We start from the raw sequence: 20,509 nt of genomic DNA, 5'->3' as shown, positions 1-20,509 counted from the left end.
CAGTCTCGGGTGAAAAACGAGGAAAAAAGAACTCCCACAACCTCTCAAAGCTGAAACTCAGATGGGGAAGGGAAGACGAAATGCACAGAATTCAGACAGATCCTAAGGCTAGAGAGTGGGGAGGTAAGGAAGGGATGTGTGCAAATCTGATAGGAACAGAAGTGGCTTTGCTGGGAAGGGAAATGTGCAGTGGCCCTTATGATGTGCTCAATGATACTATGTAAGCTTGCTGGGAATAATTTTGGCAAGAGTAGCATTATGGATTAAAAACTAGAAAGGAAAACACCATCGACACTAATAGTAATAACAATAATATTGGTTTAGTGCTTACTACATGACAGGCACTGAGCTGAATACCTTACATTCATTATCTCATTTAATATTCCAAACAACATACTGAAATGGTTACTATTATCATCCCCAAAGCCTGAAGAAGTGAAGTGACTTGCCTAAGGTCTGTAACTAGGAGACAGCTCAAATGGACTCTGAACCCAGATTAGTCTGACTCTGGAGTCTGGGTACCTACAATTGTACCCGAAGTAGAATTGTGCTGCCGCTTACAGAGTGTTCATGGCGTACTCTCACCCGGGGTGTGTGAGAAAGACAGAGAAATAATGGCCAAACAGGCTCTCTCTTTTGCATTCCATGCCAGTGAGAAAGCAAATAAAAGGTGAATGGCACAGAAAGCATTTCTCAGCACCCCAAATCTGTCCCAGTGGTCCTTACAAGTCCTTGAACTAGGGAAGTAGAGAAGAAGGCTTGCGTCAACCACCTAGTACACGGTTCCTGGGAGTAACTCACTCAAGACCAAGCCTGTGTAGCCGAGAGAAATCTCTCTGCTTCTTGGTAGCTGGACTCGCTCTGAACTGGGACCCTTCCTTTCACAGGGTGCTACACTCTAGCAGCATCTTACCAAGTAGGTGTTGGGTTACCCATGAGAACTGAGTACCCTTTGGCAGACAAAACTTAAACACGCCCCATACCCTTTACTTGCTCATATAAACCCACCAACACTCACTTCTCATTTAGGGCTGGAGAGGAGTAGCTAAATTAGTACTTCCTCTCTGGACTAGCTCCTCTCCATCTTTAAGAGCCTAAAAATACCGTGCAAGAGTCAGAAAGCAATGGAGAAAGGGAAAAAGAGACCTAGAAGTGAGAAACTGAATCGGCTGGCAGCCCTCCATGAAAGGAGAGTCCTAGCGTCTACGTCATGTATCTCTTCCTTAGGTCTAGGGACGTAATCCTGAGCACCTTCGATTCTTTTTCTTCTCTCTGCCTACTCTTTTAGCTTCTGTCCCATGAGCTTCTCTCGCTAACACTCTTGCAGCAAAGAACTAAATACACCATTTTCTCCAGAGTCTGACCTTGCTGTCATTCAATCACCCCGCTGATCTCTGAAAGGCATCACTGATTCCTTTAATGAGCTACAGGACTGAATGTAACTGCGAGTCTTCCCATTTGCCTTGAATTCTTGCATAGTCTTCACTTATCTTCCCTTTTTTCTTATAGCTAGAATTTTTTGTCTCCACGTTCTTGGATTCCTGTAAGTATTCCTACTTGTCTTTACACCTGAAGTTTAGCATCTCTCAGATGTCTTCCTCCTCATCTGATTACTTTTCACACTAACTGTGCCTCATGCTGACCTCCCGCATTACTCTTTCTTTCATTATTGTTAGATGTCAAGGATATCTCCGGGCACTTAATATCTTTTCTTGAAATAAACCCTAATTTATCTCTGAAGAAAAAGGCATAAAAATGGAGAAGAAATTCTCAGTTGCAACCACAAAGAGATAAGGTAGAGACAGTGGGAGAAGCCATCCAAAACTGTCTGTAGACAAACTCTGAAGGCTATCTGAGGTAGAAGAGAGAAGGGAGAAAAGGGGGACAGGGATCTCCATTTTGTTGAAGTTTAAAAAAAGAAAAACAATTTGCCGAATATAAATGCATTGGCTCAACAACTGTAATTCGTATGAGTAGACTTTATACTTTCAATAGGGGAACTGATGGCTCTGAGGCAGAGTATACAAAGATGAATAGTAGTTGCCGTGTCTTAAATGAAAACCCAGCCCAACTGGTCACACATGAGAACTTCATGACATTCTTCAAGCCAATCCTTTATTCAACAAAATGTCAGTGCACACAATTGGGAGTTTACCATTTGTTGGGCACTGCCCTGGGACTGAACATATAGCAACAAACCAACATAGTCTCTTTTCATTAAGCTTATGGTCAAAGTGCATGTTTTCATTTATTTTCCTAGGTCTATCAAATTAAGGAACTTATCTAAGATCCTAAAGGATCCCATTTTATTTAATCCTTTCTTATATATCCATGAAGGTACAGCTGTCTCAGCAAATATACTCACTTTGTCATTGTTCCTCAAAACCAGTGGAACTTCATAGACTTCACAGGGAGTATAGTTCTGGAATACAATTTCTGATGGAAAGGGCTGGAATAATGCCTGATCCAGGTCAATTCCTGAAAACTGGAGTTGAAAGAGCAAATTAATCTTATAGTCACACAGTGGCAGAAATGACTGGGGAAGGTAAGAAAGTACCACACAGACCTATGGATATTAACACTAAGGTTATTGTCATCAACTTCTTTAACACAAAAGGAAGCAGGAATTTTGGTTCTCAGTTTTAAAAACATAGGCTAATTAGAACACCAACTCAAACTTCCATTTTCAGTAATTGGGAATAAGGTAATTTGAACCAATTCCCCAAGGATAATAACAAGAAAACCTATATCAACAAATATCTGCTTGGTGGCACTGAAGAGCTAACAAGACAGAATGATCTAATGTTGAGACTATGAATGACCTCAAGCTAGTGGCTTGTGTAGAGCCAAACAGGTTTTGAGTATTGCCATGTTTTCTTAAAAATTTAGAATTCCCCATGATGCCCTGTCATGGTTGCACCTTGGGGCACCTTAGCACACAGTTTGGAAACTGAAGATGTAAGTATTCATCTCAATAATTTAGAAAAACAATAGCAAACATAAAAAACAAATAAAAACCCAAACAAATGAAAAAATGATGTAACAAAACAATAGAAGAAATTAATGAAATAGAAAGTAATTATACTTACTATAAAATCAACAAAGCCAAAAGTTGAGTCTTTAAAAAGACTAAGAACATTGATAAAATATCTAGTGAATCTGATTAAGAAAATAAGACAGAAGGCACAAAGAGCCAAAATAAAGAATGAACATAGGGACATTACTACAGAAGCTGAACTAAGTAAAAAGAAGCTGAACTAAGTAAAAAGATAATAATTGGATATTATGTCAGTAAATGTGATAAAATGTACAAATTCCTAGGAAGATACAGTTTATCAAAATAAGTACAAAAAGAAATAGAAAATACAAAGAGTTCTGTAACTATTAGAGAAATTGAATTTCTGGGTAAAAACCTTTCATAGAGAAAACCCTGGCCCAAATATCTTTACAAGCAAATTCTAGCAAACATTTAAAGAAGATACAACTTAAATATTACAGAAACTCTCCCAAAGGGAAGAAAAACAAAAAATTAAACATCTCTCAACTCAATTGATGACATTAGCATCACTTTCATATACCTAAGAAAGACAGTAAGAGAAAGGAAAACTATAGGCCAATCTTACTCATGAACCATAAATTAAAAAAGGAAAGAGGGAGAGAGACAAAACATTAGCAAACTGAAACTCACAATATATAAAAAGGATAACACATCATGACCCAATTGGGCTTATCTCAGAAATTCAAGGTTGTTCTAACATTAGAAATTGATCAAGAAGAAACAAAATTGTCATTTTCCCAAGAAGAAAAAAATGTTTATTTAGAAAATTCAAAATAATCTATAGATAAACTATTAGAATTACTAAGTGATTTATCAAGGTCACTGAGTACAAGGTCAACATACAAAAATCAATTATATTCCAGGGCCAGCCTGGTGGCATAGTGGTTAGGTTCACACACTCCACTTCAGCAGCCTGGGATTCGCGGGTTTGGCTCCTGGGCGTGGACCTAGCACCGTTCATCAAGCCATGCTGTGGCGGCATCCCACATAAAATAGAGGAAGACTGGCACAGATGTTAGCTCAGTGACAATCTTCCTCAAGCAAAAAGAGGAAGTTTGGCAACAGATGTTAGCTCAAGGCCAATCTTCCTCACAAAAAAAAAAAACCCAAAAAACAAAAAAACAAAAAAAAATTATACTTCAATGTACTAGAAATGAACATTTAGGAAACGAAATTTATAAACACACCATTTAAAATAGAATCCCCAAACATAAAATACATAGGAATAAATCCAATGAGAGATGTACAAGAACTTTATTGAAAAAAACTACAAAATATTATTGAGCAGAATTAAAGAAGACCTACATAAATACAGGAATATACCATGTTCATGAATTAAAAGACTCAATATATTAAGGATATCAAATACTCTCCAAATTGATCTAAAAATGTAATGCAATCCAATGAAAAAAAATTCCAGCAGAAATTTTCTTGGAAATTAAAAGGCTGATTATAAAATTTATATGAAAAAGCAAAGGATCCAGAATAGACAAGATGCATTTGAAGAACAAGACAGGTGAGCAAGAACTCGCTCTACCAAGTAGCAAGACATTATAATCATATTATTATGTATCATATACTGTTATTTATCATTGTAATTCAAACTGTTGGATATTAGCACAAGAATTATCATAAAAACAAACGTAATAAGTTAGAAAGCTCAGAAACAAATCCTTAAATATACAGACACTTAATTTAACCCCTATTGCACACCATTCCAAGTGTATCAAATCTCTCAATGTGAAAGGTAACACAACAAAGTTTTCAGAAGAAAACCAAGAGGAATATCTTTATGATGTTGAACAACGCAAAACTTTCTTTAATAGGACACAGAAAATACACAACATAAATTAAAAGATTGGTAAATCAAATCATATTGAAATTTAAAATGTATGTTCATCAAAAGATACCCTTTAGGGAATGAAAAAGAAACAAAGAACGGGAGAAGATTATTTGCAATACAAATAATTGATAAAGGGCTAGTCTCCAGAATACATGAAGAACTTTTACAAATCAGTAAGAAATGGACAAAAAACATAAACATGCAGTTTATAAAAGATATCCAAATGGCTTATAAACATATGAAAAGGTGCTCAACCTCATCAGAAATCAAGAAATTGCAAAGTAAACCAGTGTGTGACAGCACTACACACCCAATGGAATGATTTAAATTAAAGAGAGGGACAATATTACCTACTAGCAAAGACGTGGTGCAACTGGAATTCTCACACACAGCTAGTGGGAGTGTAAATAGGTGCAAACACTTTAGAAAACTGGCAATTACCTACCAAAGTGAAACATAGGCATAGCCTATAAGCTAGAAATTCCACTTTCATGTATATTCCACTTTGTTTATATGCCCAATAGAAATGTGTACATGTGCATTCAAGATACAGGAGTGTCTATAACGACATCATTTATAATGGTCAAAATGTGGAAAAAACCAAGTGCTCATCAACAGTCAAACGGATAAACAAATTGTGGTATAGTCATCAATGGAATACTACACAGCAATGAAAATGAATGAACTACTGCTAAACACAACATAAATAAATTTCAAATACATAATATTGAATGAAATTAGCCAGAAATTAAAAAGCACATACTGCGGTATTCCACTTATATAAAGGTCAAATAAAGGAAAAACTAACCCATGATTAGCAGTTCTTTTGGAAAGGAGGGGGAGGTAATAACTGGGAAACAAGCACAAGAAGGCTCCTAGAAGGCTCGTGAAGTTATATTCTACATTCTCTGATCTGAGTGGTAGTTATACGAGCATGTTTACGTCGTCAAAATTCATCAAGCTGTGTGCTCATAATACACACATACACATATGTAAATTCACTAAAAATTTTATTTAAAAATATACTTTTGACAAAAAAAGAATAAAGGATAAAATAATTATAATCATCTCAATAGATGCAGAAAACATTTGATAAAATTAAATATCTGTTCACAACAATAAAAGAAAAACCTCCTACCAAAATAGGAGAAGCAGGTAACTTCCTTAATCAAAGATTATCTAGATCTTCTCAAAGAAAACAACAACATTGTATTTATTGGTAAAATATTGAGATTTTTTTTTCTTTTACTCTAGCAAATAAGACAAGGATACTTTTGATCATAACTTTTACTCAGCATTCTATTGGAACTAGTAGTAAATTCACAGACGCAAGTGAAATACATAAAAAATTAAGATCGAAAAGAACCTTAAAAGCATATTGCTAACTGAAAGAAAGCCAATCTGAAAAGGACACATACTGTCTGATTCCAGATATACGACATTCTGGAAACGGCAAAATGATGCAGACAACAAAAATCAGTGCCAGTGTTTGTCAGTGGCTCAGGCAAAGGGAGAGAGAGATAAATAGGTGGAACATGCAATTTTTAGGGCAGTGGAACTATTCTATATGATACAGTAACCGTGGATACACGTCATTATACATCTGTCAAAGCCTACTATAGAAAGTATAACACAGAGTGAACCCCAATGTAAACTATGGACTATAATTAATAATAATGTATCAATATTGGTTCATCAATTGTAAAAACAATACCACACTAATACAAGATGTAAATAACAGGGGAAACTGTGTGGTGCAGGGAGATGGGGCATGTGGGAGCTCTCTGTGCTTTCCATCAGTTTTTATATAAACCTAAAACTTCTCTAAAAAATTGTCTACTAATTCTTTTAAATTAAGATTGGAAAGAAAGAAATAAAACTGCCATTATTCTAAGATAATAAGTATTTGCATAGACAATCCAAATAAATCCATAGATAAATTATTAGAATTACTATGAGAATTTTAGCAAGGTTGCTGGATATTATGTAGCAGTAGTTAATAAAAAAAATTTTTAAATAGATACTATTACAAATTACTCCTCAATAAATATAACAGAATTTTAAAAAGAGGGAAAATCACATTAGATAACATTGCATCAAAAATAAAAAACATCTGAGAATAAACAGAACAACAGCTATGCAAAAGATTTCTATGGGGAAACTATAAAACTTCACTGAGAGAAATTAAAGAAGACTTCAAGAAATGGAGAGAGACGATATGTCCATGGATTTGAAGAACCAATATCATAAGGATATCACTTCTTCCTAAATTAATTTACAGACAATGCAATCTCAACCAATATCTCTCTGCTTGATAAATTGATTCTAAAATGTGCATGGGAATGCAAAGAACCAAAATTAGCCAAGATACGTTTGAAAATTAATAAGAGAAAATATCTTTAAAGAACAAAGCATTTTGCTCTACTAGAGAGAAAGACTTAAAACTTTTTTTAGAAAGCCTTATAAAGGCTTATATATATATAGCAACGAAAACACAGTGGTTTGGAGACGGATAAGCAAACTGACCAATGGCATGAAAAAGTCCAGAAACAGACCTTTGCATATACGGACACTGGATACAGGACAAAGAAGGCCCTCTAGTGCAGGAGGAAACGATGGATTTTTGCTTAAATGACACTTAAAATATGAGATGGACTCTGCGTAGGTTGTAACTGGCAGCTTGAGCTCCCTTGCCCACCCTCCTGCAATAAATAAGCAGAGTCGAGAGAAGATGCCCAGCAAGAATGTCTGCAACTTCAGATTTCAGGTGAGGCTTGCGTTATACAGCTCTCCAAGGCGGGCGGCACATCCTGAGAGGCAAAACCACCAACTGCTTGTTTGGAATAACAGGAACGGCGACAAGAAATTCCCTGGATGCCATCTCACACCAGGAAATAGTGGGGAAGGCAAGGCTGACTTGGGAAACACAAATACACATATTAATAGGAAGCGGTCTGTCACGAGGCAGGCTAGAAGAGGGGGACTCTGAATCCTAGGAATCCCCACAGTCACACACAATCCTCTTTCATAAAGAGCTGCACTGAGAATCCTGGAGAATTCCTGCTGGTCCAGGACACCACCCAGGCCCTGCCTCAGCATTGACGGTCTATAAACAGATCGCGTCTTTCTGTCAAAGACAAGTGGTGATAATAATTGTAATGATAAATCGAGCCAGGATCCACACAAAAGTACTTAAGAAAAATAAAGAAAATGGCAAATGGAGAATAGTTAACAGAAAAGTCTTGCCATGAAAATCTTAACCGCACCATTTCACCAGAAACTCAAAGAACATAATGGAAAAAAAATCAGAGAGCGTAAAGCAAATATTCAAGAGCCCAGGGAGAATATAAGCAATAAAAACGTACATATGTTCACTCAATAAATACTAGCTGAGTTTCCAACATTTTCCATATGTTGAGCAAACACAGTGAATGAAGCCAACATAGCCCTTGCTCTCATGAAGCTGACATTCTTGGGGAAACAGATAAAAAAATAATACACGATCAGGCAATGATAAGGCTATGGAGAAAACCAAAACAGGACAAGAAAACAGAGTGAATGTGGATGGTTGCTCTTTTCAATAGATAATCAACAGATGGCCTCTCTGAGGAAATGACACCTAAGTAGAGATCTAAAGCAAGTCATGCAAAGATCTGAGAGAATAGCATTCCAATTAGAAGGAATAGCAAGTGCAAAGGCCCTGAGGTAGGAATTATCTTTGAATGTTTGAAAAGCAGCAAGAGGGGAGTTCAGTGAGAAGAGAATGAGCTGGGGAAGAGTAGAAGGAAAAGAGGTCCATTAGGGAGGCGGGATCAGATGAGGCAGGACCCTATAACTATGAGGGTAATAGGAAGCTACTGGGTGGTTTTAAACATGGAAGGAACATGTTCGAATTTATAAATTTTTTCTATTTTTTGATGAGGAAGATTGACCCTAAGCTAACATCTGTTGCCAATCTTCCTCTTTTTGCTTGAGGGAGATTGTCCCTGAGCTAACAGCTGCGCCAGTCTTCCTCTATTTTGTATGTGGGACACCATCACAGCATGGCTTGATGAGCCGTGTGTAGGTCTGGACCTGGCATCTGAAGCCTGAAACCCTGGGCCACTGAAGCAGAGCATGTAAACTTAACCACTATGCCACTGGGTTGGCCCCCTACTTTACATCTTTTAAAATCACTCTTACTTCTTTGTGGAGAATTGATGATGGGGAGATGGAACAGAAACAGGGAGGCTATTTCAGTAGTCTAGATAATAGTGGCTTGAATTGGGATGGTGGTGGTCGAGGTGGTGAGAAGTGGTTTGATTAAAGTGGTTTGATATTTGTGAAGGCAGAGTTTACAGCACTTGTCATTGGATTCCATACAAGATGTGAGAAAAAGAGAGGCACCAGAGACTCCAAGGTTTTTGGCCTGAGAAAATAGATAAATGGGGATACTATACACCAGAGGGAAGAAACAAAAGAGGAAAAATTACATCTTTAGGGAAGGAACAGAATGCAAAAATTGGATCTTAAATATGTTAACTTTGAGCTGCCAATCATACATTGAACTGAATATATGATCCAGAGTTCAGGGGATAGTCTACAGCAAGAGATAGAATTATGAAAATAATTATTAAAAAGTGGAATTTAAAGCCTTGTTCCTAGAAGGGGTCACCTAAGGAGTAAATTCAGAAGAGAAAGAAGAGGTTCAAGGATCAAGAGCTAGGGAGCCCCAACATTTAATGACCAGCAAGAGGAGAAAGATCCAATATATAAAATTTAGAAAAGCAACCAGTGAAGTAGGAAGAAAACCAAAGGAGTGTGGTATCTGAGATACAAGTGAATAAAATGGTACTAAATAGAGACACTAACTGCATCAAATGCTGTGAGACAACCAGGTATGCTGAACTGGTCACACTAAAGAATGAATTTTAAGATAAACACACACACAAAACTCAAAGTAAAGGACACAGAGGATAGCCTGATGTACATAATTACAATGAAATGGAAATGAACAGAAAGCTAAAAACGGATTAGAGAGGAAATACAACATGTCGAAGGACAGACAAAGAAGGTCCAACATGTTCACAATTGATATTCCTAAAGAAAAGACCACAAATGGCATGAATGAATTCAAGAAAAGCCTTCTAGAAATAAAATAAAGGTGCATGGTGTCTCAGGAAAAATTTAGTTACATCCTAATAAAATCAGTGGACATTAACTAAGCATATACAGTCTTTGGGCATACAAGCTAAAAGATTAAAGTCTCTATGGTGAGGAAAATCAAGCTGGCTTCATAGTTCTGCAGACCATTATTTAAAGCTGGACGGCAGTGAGGAAAATGCCTGCAAAGTTCTTATGGTGAAAAGTGACCAAGAATTTTATACCTGACAAATCTGCAGTTCAGTATAAAGGCAATAGGTAAATATTACCCAACATATAAACCAAGGAAATATAGTTTCCATAAGCTTTTCTTGAAGAAATTAGTAGAGGGTGACTGTCACCCAACTAAGAGACAAAAGAAACTCCAGAAAATAAAGTAAAAATAAGCAACTGAGCTGACAGAAGACAGAGGAGAGAAGATGAGGTGTAGAAAGTATGCCGATTTCCTCATCCTTCATGGCGGGAGTCAAAGTACATTAGAACACACACACAGCAGTACACACAGAAAAACACGCACAGTCTGGTCTTAGCTAAGCTATGGGGAAGGAGCAAATAGCCTTAAGTAGGATAAATCAGCTGTGGGCAAAGCTCTGTTCCCTGCCCTCAAGTTCGAGGGCGGATATGGGGAAGAGAAGAAACAACGAATAACCAGATCTAGCGGCGCTCAGAGGAAGAGCAAAGTTTATGCGTATCCTAGACAGGGGAGGCAATATTGCACTGAGAGCAAAAGAGCTTCAGGGACTCATCCATGACGTGGGAAACAACTCGGAAAACTCCCAGGAATGGCCGGGGAACCCTTTGAGAGGAGGCTAAGCTCCAGCAGTTCAACTGACGAACGTTCACACCATAATTTGTGCATAAAAACTGAAGGGCATATTTCAAGAAACTAATTAAAAAGTAAGAAATAAGACCTTATTTATAATCATATGCTCCTAAAACCTAGAATATGTGATTTACATTAGAATAGAGAAACGTGTTAAAGTAACTATTCTTTAGTGACTAAAAGGGTATATTTGTTATGGGAAATGAGCCAGAACAGACAGCAAATGCCTACTTTAATAAACAATTCCGCCTTCTTCCTTCCTCGTGATGACAGCTCAGGTAAGGAGGGATTTCTTGCGCTAAGAAGATAATTTAATTGGACTTGGCAAATGTCATTCTTGGAAGTACTTCTAATCTGTAAACAATAGTGTCCAGAAGTAGCTAAGAAAGAAGTGTGACTAGTCACAAGTTATTTTTACTTATTGTATTAATTGTAATTCTCTCCATATCAAATCACAGACAGCAAGACCAACAGAGGTAGAAAAAGAATGTTAAAAACAAAAACTCTGTAAAGGATTAGTCAGCCCAGAAACAGTAACTAGGACTTAGTTACTGTTGCTCGAGAATGTTCACATTATTCCAGGGCCTATTTTCTACGGAGGTATGCCAGAAAGCAGCTACCTTTTGATGCGTTGTCTCCCCCATGTCTAAAAGTTCGATGATCTGCGGCCGGCACATCAAGCGCGTGTTAGCCAGTCTCTGCTCTGTGGTGAGGGACATTTCCTTCAGGAACTCCGAGGGCGTCAGCTAGGATTTAAAACAACAAGAGCCAAAGGTTCATAAATGGTTTTACTGAAAAAGTGTTTTCATAAGTGCCAGCAATGAATAATTTGTGTTTGCAGCTTTCAGGATAATTCTGGAATGCCACTAAGTTCTCTTATAAAATATTTAAGGTAACTAAATAATACAAGAGAAGCACACGTGCACTTTTGAGCTCTTTGTGCACTAATTTGAAATGACACGTGGTTGCTGTTTCCTGATGATTTTGAAGGAATCACACAAAGGAACCCAGGGGATGGGGGTGGGGGAAGGGGTCAAGAAATTGCACAGGAACTTCTCCAAAGAGCTTAATATTTATGCTCAGAAGAAGCATCTAAGCATAAAACTTGTAAGTTTCTAAAATCACTTTGGGCTTCAGAGCTAAGGAGTTTGAAATACTTCTATTCCTCAATTGAAGTTAGAACACACAAGCAAAGCTTTTGGGTGTCTACCTATCATGTTAGACCAGGTTAAAGAGATCTGATAAAATGTCAAGGGTCTAGAAAGCCTGACTACACTGCTTAGGATTGAGTCTGAATTGTTTAGAAATCACAAAAGTGCTGTAGACCTTGCTTTGAAAGAGCTCTAAGCCAATTGTCAGGTCCAGCAGCCAGGCATATTCACACACCAAACAAGAACACAAAATGCTTTAACACTTTCTAATGTCATAAGAAAGAAAATGTAACCTATCAGGTAAATAAAATCATTTAAATAACCCAGGACCAATCACTATTATTTACTTATTATTGTTCTGGAATGTTCACATTGTTCCAGTGTCTATGTTATATGCAAGGAGATTGTGATCTTTGGTGGCAACATAATCAATGTTTTAAAAACATTCCGAGGTGTATAATTTAGCTGATTCACTTAACCTTGGGTTAAAATTGTTGCTCTTCATATTCCCTACAATATTAATTTCTGTGGTTGAATCTATTTAAACAAAGGCATATTTCTACCATAGCCTCCAGTTTGTTGTTTTAAACTCTTCTTGATTAGAACCCAGATTAGAATACTAAAATGTTAAGAGGTATCAGCTTTGTTGTGATTTAAATAAAAATAACGAAGTCTTAAAAGCAAAAGTCGAGTTGCTTTAAATATGAAATAATAACCACCATAAAAGAGAATCATGATAAATTTTATTTTTCTAATTGGAATGTAACTTGAGACTAGTTTCTAAAATGTAGTGAATACTACCGCTAACACTGTAAATTGTTATTGATATTTTCTATAGTATGTAGTTTATAATTCAATTCTCACCAAATCATTATAATTCATTAAAAATATAAATATTTTTTATTTTAAACGACAAAAAAATTATGTATTTTTCCTAGATACCATATAGTCATTATATTAATGCTCTATGTTCTACAAATATACAAGCAAAAATAACTCTTGCCAACCAACAGTTGATAGATTATTTAGGTTAAACCCTATGAAATTTTGATATTTGACTGTTATTGAACTATACAAATGACAGTCCCATAGGGTTCAACCTAATACTTAGAAAACTTTAATAATTTGCTTGCATAGTCTCACTTCAACTGATTAACTTAAGCAAGTCAAGCCTCCACTTTGATGTAGATAATTTCAAAAACTTCTCAGGCTTTACGAGGTGTCTATGCTCTGCAGCAACCTACCATGTTAACTAAATTGATATTATCGGTCAGTAATTCTCCGTTTGATATTCTGAGAATGCCAAGTAGCAACTGTCATTCTCCTGAGGAGACTGCATGACGGACTTCACACTGAAATTCTCTAATACATTACCATTCGGTTTACTTCCTCTTCTGTGACCACCTTTGGACTCAGAGGGGGCAACACCTTGCTTCGGAATCCTTTGAGCATTCTGACTAACCCCATCTGAACAGCCCCCATGGACTCCTCAAGTCTTCTACTCGCCATTTTTAGTTATTTCCTTTGCTCACCTGAAAGTGAAAAAAAGTTTTAGAATAAATACAGTTAATTCCTGAATTCTGGTCACATTTTTTAAAGTTTTCTTAAATACAGGAAGGGTTAGAAAATACTGATCTTCAAAAATACATCAAATTCTTGGAACAACCGCGTAATTAGTACGTATTCCCTGTTACTAGTCTAGACTTGGTTTTATCCCAAAGTCTAGGATCCCTTTTAGACAAACCAAGTGATTCTAGACTAAGCTCCAGGAAGACATGGAGTTACAAGCAGTTCCCACATTTTGGCACTTTTATCTTCCCCAGATAAACAAATGAACGCTGCTCAATAAATATACTTTGTAGTTTTCTACTTTACCTGTTTATTTGACCATTCTCTCTCAAGACACCCTTCAAACGGAATAAGCATAAGGCTTGAGGATGACGGACGAACTTCAGCAGAGCACTGACAGTGAGCATTTCACGTATTTAATTGTAGGGCTGAGATTAAAATGAAGTTGAGGACATGACGAGAGGAACAGAATTTAAACATATTTTCTGACAAAGTAGAAAGTATGCAATTTTAAAATGAAAGGAAAAAAGAGAAGGAAAGCTGAAAGTAGAATAAGATCATTAACAATTGCGTAAGTAATAGGTAGGAGTCAAACTGTTGAGCCAGATAGAATAAAGGAAGAGTAAGGGCCTCGTGGTAGAAAGCCTCTATGATGGCAGCCAAAGACCCTCGTCTCCGAGCATTTCCATATTTGTGTAACCCCCTCCCCCTGAGTGTGGGCTGTACTGAGGTATTCTAACAAATAGAACACGGCACAAGGATGGGATGCCATTTCTGAGACCAGGTAGAAAGAGACTTGATCCCCTCTGGGCACTGCCTGGCTCTCTCCCTTGGATCACCAGCTGCCGCATGGTGGGGACACTCAGGAAGCCTACAGAGAGGTCAGTGTGGTGAGGAGTCTAGGCCTGACAGCAATGACATGAAAGAGCTTGGAAGCAGGTCTTCGGAGGCCTGCCAACCACCATGGGAATGAGCTCGAAGGCAGACTTGCCAGCCCCAGCTGAGCCTTGAGATCTCTACAGTCCTGGACAACAGCCTGACGGGGAGATGTGAGGAATCCTGAGTAGGAGGCACCAGCTAAGCCACATCTAGATTCCTGACCTATAGAAACTGTCAGAAAACAAATATTCAGTGTCTGAAGCTACTAATTTTGGGGTAATGTGCTATACAGAAACAGATCCCACAGGCACTATAAAGGGTTTATATACAAAGAAAACTACTGAACATAAAGATAAATCTTCCTAAATACCAAATGAAATTTTAGAAAAAGCAAAGAAGACATAATAGAGAAAAACAACAGATCAAATGTAATATACAAAATTATTACAATATAAAATAATATGGGAAGTGATATCAGTAAGATAGTGAAAGAAGGGGTTTGCAACTTCAGTCTCCCTTACACAAAGACCAACTGGCAACTATCCACAGACAAGACAGCTTTGTGAAAAATCCCAGAATCCAGGGGTGAGGCTGAAGCACCCCCGTGTATCATAGAGACATGGGAAAACCTCAAAAACATTATGCTAAGTAAAACAAGCCAGTCACAAAAGACCACATATTTTATGAGTATATTCACATGCAGTATCCAGAACAGGGAAATCTCCAGAGAGAAAGTAGATTAGTAGTTGCTTAGGACTGGGAGGGATAAAGGGATGGAAATGATAGCTAAAAGGTATGGGATTTCTTCCTGAGATGATGAAAATGTTCTAAAATCGACTGTGGGAATGTTTGTACATATTCACATGATTGTGAGTATACTAAAACCTGTTGAATTGTATGTACACTTTAAATGGATGAATTGTATGTTATCTCAGTAGAATTACTAAAAATAAACTTTAAAACACTTTTAAAACATCAGTTCTTCATGGATGTTAACTCAGGGACAATCTTCCTCAAGCAAAAAGAGGAAGATTGGCAAGAGATGTTAGCTCAGGGCCAATCTTCCTCACCAAAAAAAGAAAAGAAATCAATTCTTAAAAACTGAAAACAAACTGAAACAAATGAACCTTGTTGGTGTCATAACCACAAAGAGAAAACACCTGTTCCAACTGACCTTAAAACATAGTATGTCAACTGTAGTCTAATCGTTGATCATAATATTAGTAATAATATTTTAAAAACAAGTAGTTACATCAATATTGTTAGGACTAAGCATTTCAGCATTCAAAAAGTATAAAATCAAAGAAGTTCTGATATTAAGAAACCCTATACTCTTAAATTTAAATTGAAAATATGAGTATGAGCTCATGATATTTTCTCCTTTTAAATAACCTGCCTACTGAAAGAACCCAGAAGCAATTAGAGGCCAGTAAGCAATGACAGTCCAGGGGCATCTCATAGTCTCTAAATACCATTTCCCACTAAAAGAAACCACAGCTCCTTGGAGAAAAGGGTAATTTGAGCTCTGGGACATGAAAGGTATACGATGAACTTGGTACCTTCTATTATATCACAAAACAAGGACGTTATCAAAGGCTACTGGGGTTGTATCTAATGGACTCAGAGCAACTTGAAGGAGTCTCCATTCACCAAAGATAGGACAATTTGAGCACCAAGAAAAAAGGCTGTAATTGATTAGTCTTTAAAAATCTGAGTTCAAATGATACGAAAAAAATCATTGGTCACCTTTGGAAGTTGCTAGGGCATCAAACTAATTATTTTGGAAATAATAAAAGGGAAGAATCAGCCATTTATCCTGAACATTTTTTTTTTACAAATTGCATTGTAAGTTAACAAATAGTTAATGAGGAAAAATTATTCTTCATAGAAGAATTTCAGCTAATAAATGCAGAAGAAATGACAGAAAAATAATCACCATTTTGCAGCCCCTAATGAAACGAAGGATCATCAGTGCTAAAACCGTCAGGGAAGATGTTGCTGAAGAACTTTATAATGACCTAATCAGGCCAACAACACCTGAGCCCTCGAAATCAATCTAACACTAAAAGAGTGAAAGCCAGACGTATAATGTGCCTCCTGACATGATGCAGTCCACAGCACCACCTATGTAGAAGTATTAAGAAAAATCTAAACCCAAATCTCATTAAGCCTCTATACCTATTAGCCAAGTTGCAAGAGATACAGGGAATGGAGGAACATGCATATTCTGTAAGAATACAATTAAGTCAAATCTGGAAAGTGGCAAATGTTATAGGAAAATGATCTAGTTTATTCAACTAATAAATAGCATGAGAGAGAGAGAGAGAAACAGTTATGGGTTAAAAGACTGTTGTACCAACCAAATGCAAGAGTGGACCTTGTTTGGATCATGATTCCAATAAATGAACAATAGTGATATGAAATAATTATTGTGGGGTTTTTTTGGTAGGATAATGATACTGTGTGTATGATTTTTTAAAAGAAAGTTCTTATCTGTTAGAGATACTAAATCTATTAGTATTTACAGGTAAAGAGAAATTATGTCTGAGATTTACTTTAAAACACTCCAGGAAAAAATGTGGGTGTGGGTGTGGGTATGTGGGTGTGTGAGGGAGGAGGATAAATGAAACAAGAATAAGAAAATCTTGGTAACCATTGAAGCTGGATTATGATATTCTCTCCACTTTGGGGCATGTTTTAAATTTTTCATAGGTAAAGATATTAATATAATAAATCAAGTTTTTAAACTGTCAAGGGACTTCCACTACTCATAAAATGGACATATTTTTCCCTATTCCTTCTGCCAAATATAGCAAAAACCCTGGACATTTCATACATGATAAACAAAAGAAGACTGAAAGGTGGAGAGAAGAATGCAGACCAGCTAATGTAAAAGGGTGACTCTACCAAGAAGACAGAGCAATCTCAATCACAATTGTAAATGCAGCAAACAACTTAAAAAATATGTGATTTGAACCAAGCTTCAAAATATATTATGAAAAAACTGATAGAACTGAAAGGAGAATTATACAAATCCATAATTGTAGTTGGAGACTTCGACACCCTTTTCTCAACAATTGATAGAACCACTAAACAGAAAATCAGCAAGATATAGAGGAACTCAACAACACAATCAACCACCAGGATTTCATCAACATTTATGGAGCAGTCCACCCAACAACAGCAGAATGTACACACTTTTCATGTGTCCAGGGAACATATACCAAGATAGACCATAATCTGGGCTATGAGACAAAATTCAAGAAAATTAGAAGAATTGGAATCATACAGAGGGTGCTGGTTGACCACAATGAAATCAAATTAGAAACCTGCAACATAAAGATTACAGGAAAATCTCCAAACACTTAGAAACTAAACAACACACTTATAAAAATTATATAAGTTAAAGAGGAACTCTCAAGGGAAATCCAAAAATATATTGAACTGAATGAAAATGAAAATGCAACATTTCAAAATTTGTGGTATGCAGCTAAAACAGTGTTGAGAGGGAAATTCATAGCATTAAATACTTAGATTCAAAAACAGTCAAAGTCAAATCTATCATCTAAGCTCTTAACTCCAGAAAAAGAAAAAGAAGAGACAATAAAACCAATGCAAACAAACAGAACAAAATAATAAAGATAAGAGCAGAAATCAATGAAATTGAAAATAGAAAAGTAATAGAGAAAATTAATGAAACAAAGATCTGGTTCTTTGGAAAAATCAATAATATTGACAAACCTCTAGCAGAGGGAGAAGGCACAAATTACCAATATCAGGAATTTAACAGGAGATATCATTACAAACCATACAGACATCAAAAGGATAATAAGGGAATACTATAAACAATGCTACACTCATAAATTTGACAATTTAAATGAATTGCTTCTTCAATTCCTCAAAGAACACATACTACCACAATTTAATATGAAATAGATAATTTGAATAACTTAACTAATAAGGAAATTGAATTCATAATTTTATAACTCCAAAAAATAAATCTCCAGGCCTAGATGGTTTCACTAGAAAATTCTGGCAAATGTTTGAAGAGGTATTAACACCAATTCTATCAATCTTTTCCAGAAAATGGAAGTGAAAGGAACACTTTGCAATTTATTTTATGAAGCCTAAGACAAAATCAGACAAAGTACAACAAACAAAAACTAATATCCTTCACAAATATTAATGAAAAAAATTTTAACAAAATATTATCAAAATCTTAACAAATTATTTAGAATATGTAAAAAGAATTATACACCATGACCTAGTGGGTTAATTCCAGGAATGTAAGGCTAGTTCAATTTTCAAATCTCATTTGGTGTAATCATCATATAAGCAGGCTAAATGACCATATCAATTTATGCAGAAAAAGCATCTGACAAAATTCAACACCGTTCATGATAAAAACTCCCAGAAACTAGGAATATAGGAGAACATAATAAAATATACAAAAAACTTACAGCTAACACCATACTAAATAGTAAATACTGAATGCTTTCCCCTAAGATTGGGAACGAGGCAAGGATGTCCACTCTCATCATGGCTATCAGACATGGTGTACTGGAAGTTCTACTCAGTGCTATAAGCACAAAAAAATTTTTTTTAAGGAATAGAGAGCAGAAAACAAGAAATAAAACTGTCCTTATTTGCAGATGATATGAATGTCTACATAGATATTCCCAAAGAATCCACAACAAACCTCCTAGAACTAACAAGAGAGAACGGCAAGGTCACAGGACACAAGATAAACACGCAAATATCATTCATATTTCTCTATACTAGCAATGAAGGTGTGGAAACTACAATTTTAAATACAATACCACTTACAATTGCCATCCCTTCAAAAAAGAAATAGATGTAAAATTGAACAAAACATATGCAGGACTTGAATGTTAAAAATGACAAAGTGCTGATAAAAAAACCCAAGAATATCTAAGCAAAAGATGTGCATTCATGGATTGGAAGACTCAAGAAAGTAAAGATGTCAATTCTTTTAAGTTTTTGAGGTTTTTTTAGACATAAGTTTATTTTAAAATTTATATGGAAAGGTAGAGGCCCTTTAACAGCTAAAACAATCTGACAAGGAAGAATAAGGTGGGAAGAATTATTCTATCAATTTCAGGGCTTGTTAAACAGCTACAGTAACCAGGACTACACGGTCTTGGCAGAGGAAGAGACGTAGATCAACGGAAGAGAACAGAGAACTCGGAAACAGACCCACACAAACATTCCAAACTGATTATCGTCAAAGGTGCAAAAGCAACTCAATGGAAGAAAAACAGCCTTTAAAAAAATAGTGCCGGAGCAATTTAGCCATCAGGAAAACACAAATTAATACCACGAGGAAAAAATAGCACACACCTGTCAAAACTGTTAAAATAAAAAACAGTTGTGCAAGATGAATACTTTCCAGATGTCTGCTGTCCAACAGAGTGCCTATAGTTAAACAATGCGGCATTGTGCCCTTAAAAATGTGTTAAGTGGGTAGATCTCACGTTAAGTATAGGACACCAGGAAACTTTGGGAAGTGATGGATATGTTTATTATGTTGATGGTTGTGGTGGTATCGCGGGTATATGCATATGTCCAAACTCATCAAATTGTATATGGTAAACGTGCAGGTTTTTTTGTACATCAATCATACCACAATAAAGTTTTTAAAAATACATCATAGAATTCCTATTCTCTTACATATATGGATAAAAATAGTACCAGTAACTTCAAATTTTTCTGTTAGTATAACCAGGCCTCTAACTTAAAAAAACTCCAGTAAGCAATTCTTCAAACTAAAATGATAATGAGTTATAGTAATTCTGTAAAACTTTGTTGTTTACTTAAAGTTTACGTTAAGATATTTTGAAATGGGCGTTATATGGATATCTAATACAATGTTCTAGGAATTTAAAAAATAGTGACAATATCGAATGCTTGCAAGGTCGCAGAAAAACTGGTTCTCTTTGCTGATGGGAATGTAAAATGGTGCAGACACTCTAGAAAACAGTTTGACAGTTTCTTGGAAAACTAAACATACATTTATCAAATGA

At 36.1% G+C, this 20,509-nt stretch overlaps 1 protein-coding gene across 6 annotated transcripts in view; it reads right to left on the bottom strand.

The window, feature by feature from the left end:
• HYDIN (HYDIN axonemal central pair apparatus protein) overlaps positions 1–20,509 on the bottom strand; it is a 335,558-nt gene that overhangs the window by 290,473 nt on the left and 24,576 nt on the right. For all 6 annotated transcript variants that reach the window (XR_011537986.1, XM_070612302.1, XM_070612303.1 and 3 more), the window contains exons 2-4: positions 13,392–13,549; positions 11,487–11,612; positions 2,366–2,485 (exon numbers count right to left, since the gene is read on the bottom strand). Coding sequence is in view for 5 of the 6 variants with exons in the window: in XM_070612302.1 (XP_070468403.1) it covers positions 2,366–2,485; positions 11,487–11,612; positions 13,392–13,526 (381 nt within the window). In the remaining variant the exon portion in view is untranslated. The remainder of the gene's footprint in view (positions 1–2,365; positions 2,486–11,486; positions 11,613–13,391; positions 13,550–20,509) is intronic.

This window comes from Equus przewalskii, chromosome 3 (assembly GCF_037783145.1).
Source record: "Equus przewalskii isolate Varuska chromosome 3, EquPr2, whole genome shotgun sequence".
NCBI lineage: Eukaryota > Metazoa > Chordata > Mammalia > Perissodactyla > Equidae > Equus > Equus przewalskii.
This window is presented reverse-complemented; position numbering and strand designations above follow the sequence as displayed.